The 12961-nt window shown below is 35.8% G+C and overlaps 2 protein-coding genes across 3 annotated transcripts in view; both read left to right on the top strand.

Annotated features, from left to right (window-relative positions):
* The first annotated feature begins 145 nt into the window (after positions 1-145).
* LOC132171458 (uncharacterized) lies at positions 146-9892 on the top strand. Of its 2 annotated transcripts, XM_059582774.1 has the most exons (16): positions 146-471; positions 1216-1311; positions 1447-1551; positions 1995-2030; positions 2971-3081; positions 3250-3333; positions 3410-3528; positions 4087-4188; positions 5125-5241; positions 5332-5397; positions 6315-6381; positions 7554-7607; positions 7821-7916; positions 9125-9151; positions 9264-9299; positions 9480-9892. In XM_059582774.1, exons 2-16 carry the CDS (start codon positions 1252-1254, stop codon positions 9609-9611), a joined length of 1212 nt encoding a protein of 403 aa, XP_059438757.1. In that variant the 5' UTR covers positions 146-471; positions 1216-1251; the 3' UTR covers positions 9612-9892. The 2 variants fall into 2 exon arrangements, with proteins under 2 accessions (XP_059438757.1, XP_059438758.1); XM_059582775.1 differs by lacking the exon at positions 1995-2030.
* Positions 9893-11901: 2009 nt separating this feature from the next.
* Positions 11902-12961, top strand: part of LOC132171459 (secretory carrier-associated membrane protein-like) — a gene marked incomplete in the record, with an annotated part of 6038 nt that continues 4978 nt past the window's right edge. Inside the window, 1 exon segment of the mRNA XM_059582776.1 lies at positions 11902-12176. Within this exon segment, the coding sequence (XP_059438759.1) occupies positions 12120-12176 (57 nt within the window).

Genomic DNA, 12961 nt, shown 5'->3' on the forward strand with positions numbered 1-12961 from the left:
AAATTCAAATTCAAAACCATGAAAGGAAAAAAGAAACTAAAAACAAGGAAACAAACGGCGTGCGCAAAGCCATGTGTCAAAATCGGAACTCTTGAACAACATAAGCGTAAGACAGACGGTACGAGAAACACACGCGCACGCAGCTTGGGGCGTCACCATTGTTTATTGCGTGAGAGATTTAGCAAAACATAGAGGATCGGATTCCACCGCTTGCGCGTCTCCGTGACAACAAGAGTATAAATTACGCGCACGGGGGCGTTTGTGTTTGTGCTTTTGTGTTTGTGTGTCACAGGTGTCGTTGCACTGTTACACTGGTCGGTCAGCCCGGAAGCTAAAAAGGACAACCACTACCATGCAATAAGTCCCTTAAAACGCGGCGTTTCAGTCTCCGTCTCTCTCTCTCTCCGACTGTTGGTACAGGAGCTAATCGGACGGACACTGAGTCCAGCTCATGATCGTGTGGTGTTTAAGGTTTGTGATGGGTTGATCTCCTGCTCTTTTCCCAGTCTCTGTTTTTTTAGGTGCAGAATGACACAGCAAGATCCAGTGGTGGAGAAAAAAGAGAATGAAATCAAAGTTCTCATTTTTGGTGAAAAGGGTGTGGTTTTTGTTTTTTTGGTTTTTTTATGACTGGAGAATAATAAATGTTAATCATGCTTATTAGCAAAGTTTCAGTTATTAGATCTAATGGAAATGGTTAAAAAAATGGTTTTCCTACTTTTTCTGGTGATATGGAAGAACCCCATTTTCCCGGGTAACATATTCTCTCTGTTTGTTGTGTTTTACAATTTTCCGGGAAAAAGTTTGGTGGAAAATTTTGGTTCCAGGGGGGGGTTTGCGTCATTTTCTTTGCCAGATTGGCTTGCTGGGATGTTATTTGTGTGACTGGGCAAGTTTTTGGAGGAGATTACTTTGTTTGGTGGTTGGTTTTGGATTATGGGTTTTGTATTTGATGTTATCTAGGTATGTTTCTTTTACTTGTCATGCCAATAGAGAAGCTCTTTTCTACATTAATGCACATGCGTGTGCAAAAACACACACATGCATTTCACGCGTGCATACTCTAAGATGTTAGTGTTTAATGTAGAATTGGACAAGTACTGGTCTTCATGTTTTGGCAGGGATCATGTTTGGCTTGTGAGAAAACTTAAGCTAATGTTTAGAAATAATATTTTCAACTTAAGGTTGTTGATGTTTTGTATACTCTCATTGCAGTTTGTTATGAGAACTAAATAGAAGCCTTGGTTGTCTATGAAGTCATTTAAATCATGGAGATGGCTGATGAGAAAACGGACTGCATTCACTGATGGGGTATGGTCCCTTTTTTCATTTTTTTTTTGCCATTCCGTATAATTTGTGATTGAGAGTAGTTTGGAAGATGGACGTTTATATTCTAGGAATAATATTGATATGTTTAAAGCTTCTAAATGGGTGATGCTGGTGTAGGGAAAATGTGGATTCAAGATGCAGCTGCCGTTTATGGGAGTTGTGTGTACAGTTATGTTGTTTGTTGTATATCGAATCACAAATTATCAGTATCATCACACTGAGGTACAATGACCCCGTCAATTCTTCAGATCTTTTCTTGTCATCTTTTAAGAGAACCACTCTGATATACAGGATGTCTTGCCAGTGGCTTTCACCTGGTCAAATTCAGCTTGTTTGATACTATTTTGCCCAAGAATTCCCATGATGGCATTTCTGCAATTGGTTGGTTAATTTAAGGAATGCCTAATAGTTCAGAGGAACATAAATAAACCAAAACTAAATTCTTTTTTATTTTGGTTCAAATTTTGTCCGGAATCTTCAATTTGCTATTCATGCTAGTGTTTAGAGATCTTCAGTTGCTAGTTTGCCATCCATAACATCTTTTTGTTAGTAGGTCACCATAAGGCTTGCCGCAGCTGCATGCTCTTTTTACTTTACGATGCTCTTAAGCTAACGTTTATTATTTTCCTGGTAACTTGTACGCTAATTTTTCCTCCCATTATCAGATGGAAGGGAAGTACCGTCATTTTAACACCATAAAGGTCAGTATTATCATATTGGCACCTTGTCAAGGTTAATTTTTCATTTCTTTTCTTTGTTTGCTCATAACCCTTGCAAGTAGCTAGGGGTGGGTATTAGTTCAGTTGGTGTCAGTAGGAGCATTTTTGCCTACCGATTCGTAAAAGTCGGTTAAGTATTAGCACCTTGTCAAGGTTAATTTTTCATTTCTTTTCTTTGTTTGCTCATAACCCTTGCAAGTAGCTAGGGGTGGGTATCGGTTCGGTTGGTGTCGGTTAGCAGCATTTTCACCTACTGATTCGTAAAAGTCGGTTAAGTCGATTAATTAACTGACTTCATACTGACAAGGAATAGTGTCGGCTTTTTGGGTTAATCGGTTAGTCGTTTAATAGGTGGTTGGTAAAGTAGGTTAATTGTCGGTTACAAGTTTTTATGTTAAGATTTATCAATTTTTTTGTAACTATAGAATCAATAAAGAATATGTTTTATAAATGAAAAGAAAAAGTAAATTCATGGAATATGGACCAAAATGACAACCACAAATCAGTTGGACAAACACAATAAGGAAAGTTACTAGATAAAATTCAAAATTCACTTCAAAAATTGGCTAAGTCGGTTAATTGTCGGTTAACCGATAAAAAAAAAATTATTCCGCCTACCGAACCGAACCGATCCGATGTCGAAATAATATTTTTATTTTGCCTGCAGACCGCCGGAAGTCATTTGTCGGTCGGTAAGTGTTTGATGGCAGTCGATAAGCGGTCAGTAACGGTTAATCTGCCCACCCCTACAAGTAGCTACCCTAGTAGCTCTTGTTAATTACATTCAGTCTTTTATTTGTAAATTATTGAAGTTACCAAGTGGATTTAGTACTTGCCTGAGTTGAATGTTTCATGTTGGAATATGGATGTATGTTCTATATCTTCATTATCATTCTAAGGCACTTCTGATGTTCTCTTCTAGGAATCGCGTTTGGGATCTAGATATTTGGATGGTTTGCCTCGTGGTATTATACAAGCTAGGTCAGATTTGGAGTTAAGGCCTCTATGGTCAACAAGTAGTTCACGGTCAAAGGTTAGTTTCTGATCCTATAGTAAAATTGGTTTGTAGGCTTCTTTCTAAAATGTGCACTTACTTTTCTTGCTATAGAAAAACTGTTGTATTACTTTTAGAATAATGTTACTAATGCAACAGAGTCAGATACTTACTTTCTTGTGATGTGTGGTGGCTTTTGACTTACAGATCAATGGTTATAGCAACCGTAACTTGCTGGCGATGCCAGTTGGTATTCAGCAAAAGCTAAATGTTGATGCTGTTGTGCAAAAGGTAATGCATATTCTTCTTTTTGACATTCAAAATGCTATAAAGTATTGTTTTGTTTACCTAATTTCATTTAATTCAGTTTCTTCCAGAGAATTTTACAATTATTCTATTCCATTATGATGACAATGTGGATGGGTGGCGGGACCTCAACTGGAGTAAGAAAGCCACACATATAGTTGCTCAGAACCAAACAAAGTGGTAAGCTTTGGCCATTAGTAATTAGAATCGCAATAATTTATATATATATTGGAATTGCAACGTATATTGAGGATCAAATGGTTATTGGAGATCGTTATCATATTTTGGAGGATTTTTTGTAACAAATGATTTTAATCTTAGATCTAGAATAAGCCTAGATTTTCTTGAAGGCATAATTATCTTTGGGACTTGAAACAATGAACCTTCTAGGTGATGAGGGGAATAGAGGAGTTGTTGTACTGTTTGCTGTCTACACAATGCAACCCTCAATCTCCACACTTGGGACCAGCTTTGAAAGAGAAAAGGCATTTAGCAACCAACCTATGATTTTTAAGTGTATATATATATTAAAAAAAATTGTAGTCCTTATTCCTTGAGTTTAACAGCTAAAGAATATCTAAGTTCTGGGGTTGGACTATGATTTAGACTATCATATGAATATGAAAATCATTGGTTTCTAGGTGGACTTATCCAATTGCAAATCCTACTATTGGCATTGCTCAAAGTTTTGTTAATGTTTTTCCTGCTGTATTTATTAGTTTTCCCTCCTCTTCTCAGGTGGTTTGCTAAGCGCTTTCTACATCCGGATGTTGTGTCCATTTATGATTACATTTTTCTTTGGGATGAAGATTTGGGGGTTGCACATTTTAACCCAGCAAGGTATGCTTAAAGGGCTTGTGGGACATCATTTGCCTGCAATACTTTGAAGTTGTCAGCCTCTGAAATTGAAGTGTTTATTTATTTGGTGTTAAATAACCCCAAGGGGTTGGCTTAGTGGTTGGACAGCCTGGGACTTTGAGTATGCTCCTCAAGGTTTTAGGTTCGAAACTCACTGAGTGCAAACTGCTTCTTGGGGCCATCAAACTGGGGGTTCGCCCCTTGAATTAACCGAAGTGCACTTGTGGAAAACTCCTTGCCGAAAGCCTGTGCACCCTTGGGATTAGTTGGAGCGAAGCTCCGGATACCCGATGTCAAATCAAAAATATATATATATTTGGTGTTAAATGCACTGGAATACTGTGTGAAGGTGTATTATCTTGATAGTGTGAGACCTGCATTCAAATGCCTCAAGTTAAAAGTAAAGATGTTGGTGGTATAGAACTTTCTAGTTTTACTAGAAAAATGAGCAGAGTTGGGGTAACCTAGATTATAGGCTATTTTCAACAGTAGTTGCTCTGATAATTTATGTAGTTAAAACTACTACTAGGGCTTGTCTAGAATATCTCTTGGTTTATTCTCTTCCAAATTTCTCTCTTAGATTTTTGATACTTGTGACAGATATGTAATGCTTCAATTAAATTTTACCTGATTGCTGTCCAGTTCAATTTCTCTTGCTCTCTAGACTACTGTGAAGGAAATCACCTGCCTTGCAGTTACTTCAACCGAAACCATTCAACATCAGACAATAGTTTGGGAGGGCTTATTTGTTTAAATAATGTTGCCTAGTAAACCATCCTTATTTGGACAGTGTAAAAGGGGAGTTTACTTGTGGAATCATGGTTTCTAGTTGTGGTTCATGAGTCTTTATCTATTACTTATTTGCGGACTCATATTCTCTCCACAGCAAACAATTTGATTTTGGATTTTGTTTTCCAGGTACCTGAATATTGTGAAAACAGAAGGACTGGAGATATCTCAGCCAGCTTTGGACCCAAATTCAACAGATATACATCATAGAATTACTATTCGTGCTCGGACAAAGAGGTTTCATAGGTAAATGAGATGGTCTTATATAAGAACAATCCATGAGTATCTACATTCTTATCCTTGTAATTATTATATGATATATATTACTCTATACAGGAGAGTCTATGACCGTAGAGGCAGTGTGAAGTGTTCAGATTCCAGTGAGGGGCCACCATGCACTGGGTAAGTTATCTTGCTGGTACATTTGCTATTTGAATATTTTCTTTTCTATTTGTTGCTTATTCTGGAACTTTTGAGTTCCTTTCCATCCTCAATGACTTAAGTAATGAAGGTTGATATCCACATTATCTCCTAAATATATTTGTATATCAGAAAGAAAAATGGAATTTAAGATTACTTTAAGCATCTCCTTGTTTAGTATAAAGAAATGGAATGGTTGATTAATTTGACACTACTCATTCCGTGAGTAGGACTTATCCAACTTTTTCATTCCTCTTAACTCATCAAACCTAGTTTACGGTTTACTCTATAACATGAAAAATAGAGGTCCATGAAGGCAGTATCAAGGCTGATGCTGTACACTAGCAGTTCCTACATGTAGTGTTCTCACTTTTGAGTAAACATACCCAGCATTAGCATGATGCTTAGGAGCAGTGTCATTGTTGTCAGCCTTGGCCTCTATTTACTCCATATAAGAGAAGAAAGATAGAGGTGAGAGAGAGTTTTTGGCTTCTCTGGTTTTGAGCGAGAAGAATACAAAGGGCCATTGTTCCATGTGGTTCAATAGAGAGACAGAGATCCCCTTTGCTATTAGCTTTGCCAGATTCCTTGTAATCTAGAAGCATACAGAGTGCTGAAGAGGATGTCCTTCTGAAAACACACTTCTTTAATGATGTTAGACGATAGTAGACCGCTTTGGTTTTCACATGTCAATCCCATCTTTCTAGTTCCCTGGTCTTTAAAATAAATGACCTTTTTGCAATTTATTTTAGAACAATTTAATAGTTACGCTCATCTCTCAAAAATATTAAGAAAGGAGCAATCTAGTCTCTTACAGAAGCTATTTTTTTATTCGTCTTTTAAGAATCTTGAATCAACTAATGGTTATCTTCCCTTTGATTGTCTATATTCATTTGTAGATTTGTTGAAGGCATGGCTCCGGTGTTTTCAAGGTCTGCTTGGCATTGCACCTGGCATCTTATACAGGTAAGCTTATACATGTGATCTACCCAGAAATACTGTAACTTACACTAACGTCTGTGAAAAATTATTCAGGCAAATATAGCTCTTGTGTCAGTATTATTGTCATGTACTTATTAACATCCTTTTAACTTTACATTTAAACTTAAATAGGCAGGATTTGATCTCAGGTGTTTTGTCCAACACCAAGAGGTTTTACAAATTAAACCGGGTTTGCTTCGTCTTCTAAATAATTATCATTCATAAAAATAAAAATAAAAAAGAGGTTTTTAAAACTAAACCAGCTAGCATCTTCCAATATGTATAAACAGTTTAGTCCAATTATTATGTTTAGTTGAGAAGTGTCCTCTGTTAGCATTTTTTTTTCCCTTTTTATTTGTTATGAATTTGCATTCTTGGATGAGATAAATAACAAGGTTAATTTCTGGGGCACGTACTATTGTGTAATCTGAAAAAAGTGTACCTTGGATGGGAGAATAATACTCCTCTATATATATATATAGATATTTTTTTCTTCAAACAATGGCATTATAGTTGAATTTATTTATTGATCATAATTTTTATTTTCAGGGGTATATCTACTTCCCCCAATATGTAATTGCCTGCCTTTAGTGTATACTTGGTGAAAGCTTCAGATTCAATTGCGAGTTTTTTGCGCCTTGTCCTATATCATTTTGCTTGTCCATGCTGTTGTATGTCATTGACTCTCACATTCAAACTTACACTAAATCATTTGTTCATGAATCAGGATACTTGTTACATTATGCCATGTATTTTTTGTGTGTAATTGTCATTTGTGAAAAGATTCTATTGACCATTTGAATTTGTTGACATGGATTTCTATAACACAGTGCATTGACTTTGACATGATGAGATTGTGGATTATCTCACTGCCTTTATCCATTTCAAAGAAGATGGTCTTTGTTAATTGGTAGTTTTGGTTTGTACTAAATTGTCTTATGTTTTGTGCTAGAATGATTTTGTAATTTTTCTGCTTTAGTTTTTCATCTCTTGTCAGATAAAGTAAATCTTTGGTCTTTAAATTTTCTGGATTTAATTTCTGCCTTTTGGAGTAGTTATCTTTATAAGGTGTTTGAGCAGCACTGTTACAGCAAGTGCCAGTCTTTTCAGTATAATATTAATAGATTCATCACAGAGTTGCTTTCCTTTTTGTTCAGAATGATCTCGTCCATGGATGGGGAATGGATATGAAACTTGGGTATTGTGCGCAGGTGAGATTGACTTCGATATGTTTTCTGAAATTATCACCCTTTTAACTTCTTATGAGAAGTAACAAACAACTGGTGTCAGACCAATTTTACATATGTGATTACCGACTTCCTTTATTCGTTTTTCCATCTCCCTTTCTAGTAAAACTAAATTCTTTGTCACTGCATAACACGTAGCATTAGCAGTGGATAATGGATGAATATGGCATTTTACAGGGGGACCGCACTAGGAATGTGGGAGTCATTGATAGCGAATATGTAGTTCATAAGGGCATACAAACTTTGGGTGGGAGTGGACCGCCTTCTAAAAAGGTTATTTGCTTTGCCATTTCTTGCATTGTTTAAGCTGATTATGTATTTGTTAATTTAGATTTTTTGTGCTTTTTTTGGCAACCACTGAAATGATATAATTGCGGGATCTTAATCATTATTATTTATAAATGATAACACAGACTGGCATACACCTTCACTAAAGCCAATACAACCTTTCTATCAAGGGGGTTTAAACATTTAGGAAATGTAATTAATTGCTTCACATACCTTCTGTCCAGACAATTTTCTTTGTCCAAATCCAACTTCTTTGTTTTGGCTGATCTCACTGCCTAAACTTGGCAACCAAAATTCTTTAATTATCTTTAATTAAGTATCAATTGTTTGGTTTGACTTCTCCAATTTCTCTAGAATACCCTTTTTTCCCTTTGAATGCTGACTTTTCTTTCTTTTACATATATTTCTCAATTTTGCCCAAAAAAAAATTGTTTATTTGGAAAGATGTCCAAAATGAATATATTCATCTGAGCTCAACCTATCTTAAAGACCAAAGAAATTGGGGTCTGCTCTATGGATGGTCGTCAAGTAATCGGGATCAGCCGCATGTATTCTTCTCCGCAATGCTATCTTATCCTAAATTATATTCTCCTTAGCCTCCGTAATCAACATGCTATGTTTCATTACTTCTACATGTCAAAAATGTGAGAGTATGAATTACTGCTCAAAGACATTCCAATGGCATCTGGTTGAAATCTGGCCGACTTTTTGGCGACAAAATTTCATAGTCTGGAATTTGTAAGGATACCGTGCTAATGAAGAGTCTCCTAACTGTGCATGTAAAAACACAAGTTACTGAGGTGCATTCAATTCTTTATTTTGCTTATTTGGGTAATTGAGGTCTCTAGAAATTGAAAGTCTTCTCAAAGAACTGTTTTGTTTGAGGGGCTTGGCCTGCGTCTCCCTTGACTTTCCGGACCAACCAACCCGGATCTGTCCTTCTCTTGAAACTATAATGTTGTGATCCTTCATAAAAACTAATGGATCGGCTATTAGATGAACTAAATCCATTTACTGGTTTTAAACAATAAATGAAAAGTAGCATGGTGGTATGATTTTTTAGAGTGACCTTGTAAACTTCTGAATATTTATCTGTTTCCAGTAATTGAATAGGTTTAATGACTTCATATTCTGTAGTTGTTATTTTGTTCATTTTTCTTTTGCCATTATAAACACTTCTCACCCTTTTGCAGACCTCAAATCATGAAGAGTTGACAAAGGTAAGCTTCGTTTTCTTCCAAGCAATAAATCACTGTTAATTCATTCATGCATTTAGACTTTGTTGGCCTTAAATTTAACCCTTTTTGTGCCAATTTTCTTCTTGATTTTCAGAGACATGGTCCTTCAGCTTTTGATGTGCGAACTGAGGTGAGAGCTTTGAAACTGTAATCTACATTCATCTCTAGTCCAAGTATTTCTCTTGTATATTTCTTGTGCATTTGAGTAGCGCCTTTTCGCTTTCTTATGAATTTTGATTACTTTATAAAAATAAAGATATTATCTACTGTTAGTGGCATTTGGTTTTTACATTCATGATGAATTAAGCAGATTAGGAGGCAATCAACATGGGAGCTTCAAATCTTCAAAGAGCGTTGGAATCGAGCGGTCGAGGCCGACAAGAAGTGGGTTGATCCGTTTAGAAGAGGGAAAATATACAGAAAAAGAAGTCGCCAACACTGAGTTCTCTTCACTCCTAACCTAACCAAGATGCTTGGATATGTGTTAGTTGGGCTTCATCCACAGACACCCACTATCATCTATACTTGATAGGGTTATTGAGTTTGTCATATTTATTTCATTATTTGAACCACCTCATATTTGTTCTAAGAAAATTTAGATTTTGCCTTTTGTATCTAGCTGTAGCTGTCTTATATATATATGAACAATGAGCATTTTTTGGGGTACCTGATGGTTCAGGCAGCTTATTTACATTTGCTTAATTGTACAAGTCCTTCATTTTTTGCTTTGTGGTTATGCACATGATCATTGGCTGGACTGAGCCTCTTTTAAAAAAACAAGTGTTGGAGTTGACTTCACTTTGGTGGCCGCCTGATGAGCGGCCAACCTGGGGCCTTGAGGCAGTTTTGACAGCTATTGCTAGGTTGCCCGATGACTTTGCGGCCAACACAGGGCCACCAGATGGATCCGGTGGCCTCCATGGGTCAATTAGTACGACATTTCAAACATAAGACAAAACATTCATCTAGAACAACTCTTGGTCAACTGGTCCAAATGATGCATCTTTACGGCCGGCAGTCATCATTCAAAATTTTTGGTGGCGTCATGGAAGAAATCTCCATAGGCTGAAAATACTATAAGGGTAGTTTGGTAAATGACTTTGGTTCGATACTGTAACAAAAATTGATTGACGTGAAAAAAGTAATAATGTTTTTTTAAAAAAAGTAAAGAATGTTTGGTATGAAAAAATTAAAAAAAAAAAAATTGTTTTGTAGTAGTTTTTTTATTTGAATAATAAAAAAATGTGATTGATATGATGTCAAAAGTAAAAGAATGTTAGAAAAATGAAAACGTGGGACGAATCGCCTTTGCCATGTGCTTTATGTATTGTTGCTTTTATTACAAGTCATTTATAAGCTAACGTAATAGTCTACGTGATACTTTTTACGTCAATTAAATTTACCTATATCAAATTTTGTTGCTTAATTTTTTCACTCATTCTTTGTGCCTTTGCCACGTGACGCTCATATAGACTACCACGTGAGTTTGTTGGTAGATAGGTGTAAAACCCCAACCATTTTATCATATTTTATTCTCTCTCTATCTATAGTAGTAGGTTTCACATTCCCCTGTCATGGGATTAAGTCTAACAAAAACATCATAACCATGTCAAAAAAACAAAAATGATAATAATAACTATTAGTTAAACACAAAGGCCAAAGCCAAGCTTCTAATAATATAGTATGGACTTTAGCTGTAGAGAGTTGTAATGTGCAATCAATAATCCAATGACTAAAGAGCATCGAATATAGTGTGTAATTAACTCTAAGGTCACGTCAATAGCATCTTTCTTGTCATATATATGCCTAACAAGTTACTTCATTTGATAACTTCTTTAAATATATCAAGCTCATAATTTGTTAATTTAAAATAATAATCACAATTAGCACTTTAACTTACTTTTAGGGGGTGTTTGGCAAATGGGATGGCCTAAACACTGTAGTTGATGTAGATTGATGTGAAAAAAAGTAAGAATATTTGGTATAAAAAAAATAAAAAAGTGGTATAAAAAAAGTGAAAAAGTTTTGTTTTGTAGTGATTTTTTTATTTGAATAATAATAAAAAGTGAATGATTTGATATTAAAAGTGAAAAAAGTTAGAATGTTTTGATGTTGATTTTTTTAGGAAATGGTGATGAACAGTGTTTGGGCCAACCCCATCCCCATTACCAAACAAAGCCTATTGTAGTTTAATTAAATGGGTCAAACTTCTTACTTCTATCCTTCTAATTTTGTATTAAATTCGTCTCGAATTCACGGATCATGTCAATAATTGTCAGTTATTATGTCGTGTGTCGGTTTTGGGTCTAGTTAATGTATGAGTATAAGACTATATAGGCTAACCCTAATCCAACCCCTTTAATTAAACGCGTAAACTCTTCATTCTTAACACTTTAATTTCGTGTCAGGTTCGCGAGTCGTATGAAAAATTATCAACCATGATACCAATATCCTACCACTAACCCACTATACTTACATGGGATTATTAATTTACCCTTATATCAACCTTTATTATAAGGAAAAAAAAAATTAATAGTGGATTGATAATGTATGAGTATAAGACTACGTAGAAATAATAGCTGGGATACCCTTTCTTTTTTAAATCTAAAAATATATACAGGGTGTCCAAATCTTAGGTAGGTTTCACGAACTTCCTGTGAAACCATGATACACAGTATCACTCTCCCAATCCCTGGACAATGTTTCGCTTCATTTCTTTTTCAAAACCGTAGATGCTGACCAAAGACGAGGCCTCCCCTCTCCCTCTACTTTCTCTCCTCAGACTTTCTTCTTCCCTTTCCCTTCACTTGCGAGAAAAGGAAACGCCAAAATTCCTTCTTCCTCTCCAAGATTTCTCTCTTCCTCGGCAACTTTTTGAGTTTTCGAGAAAACTCAGATTTTCTGAGCATCTTCTCTGCTGAGACTACTGGTCGTTCCACGTGCTGTTTCCATGGCAGGCCGTTACGATAAAAACCCTTTCGACGAAGAAGAAGTGAATCCCTTCGCTGTGAGTACCTTTCTCAGCTCACGATGTAGTTTCTGTACTGTTGCTTGCTTTAATTCTTTTTGTTGTGGAGCAGAATTCGAACATTGATTTTTCAGTTAGAGTAGGGAGGTGATTTTGAACGCTTTTCGTTTTGGGAACTTGTTGGGTTTCTAGGGTTTAGTTGGGAGTTTGTGTGGTTGAGTAGTTGGTGATTTGTTTGATTTGATGGCTGAAGCAGAAAGTAAAGTGTGTTTTTCGGTTAATTTTGGTCTTTTGGTTCGATTAATTGTTAGATTTTGTTGTTGTTGGGTTATTATATTGCTGGATCCAGTTTCAGTTTCTGTGCTTAATTCGTTTGTTTTCTCCACATTCTGAGCTTGTGTTGGTGCAAAATTCTAGTTTGACCTTAAGCAGCGACGTTTTAGTATTGTTTTGAGCTTGTGCTGGGAAATGATCTTTCTGTGTTTTTCTCTGGTTTTTAATTTTTGTGAATATTGATCATCGTTGTGATGGGTTTTCTTTGAAGTTGTTCTTTCGAAGTTTTTAGACTCGAGCCTCTTGGGTCGTAGTCAGTCTCTGGAATGAAGGGATATAAAGTTGTTTCCTATGATTGAATCTTCAATTTTTGAAACGATTGGCTTGTTGATTTTACAATGCTTGATATATGGATTGTATGCTTAAAATGCCTTAATAGGTAGCGTAGATTGGATGGTTTCACAAAGGTTAGAGACTGCAGTTTGGTTTAGATGGGTTCATGATTAATTTCATTTTCTTTATGGTGTAGATGTATAAAAGTTGAATGTTTC

The sequence above is a fragment of the Corylus avellana genome, chromosome ca2 (genome assembly GCF_901000735.1).
Source record: "Corylus avellana chromosome ca2, CavTom2PMs-1.0".
Taxonomy (NCBI): domain Eukaryota; kingdom Viridiplantae; phylum Streptophyta; class Magnoliopsida; order Fagales; family Betulaceae; genus Corylus; species Corylus avellana.

Bases quoted from the DNA above. Each gene is read 5' to 3' on its own strand.
- LOC132171458 (XM_059582774.1), top strand. From the start codon at position 1,252: ATGAAGTCATTTAAATCATGGAGATGGCTGATGAGAAAACGGACTGCA. The intron at 5,398-6,314 runs GTAAGTTATCTT...ATTCATTTGTAG, and splicing joins GAGGGGCCACCATGCACTGG to ATTTGTTGAAGGCATGGCTC. The intron at 9,152-9,263 runs GTAAGCTTCGTT...CTTGATTTTCAG, and splicing joins ATCATGAAGAGTTGACAAAG to AGACATGGTCCTTCAGCTTT.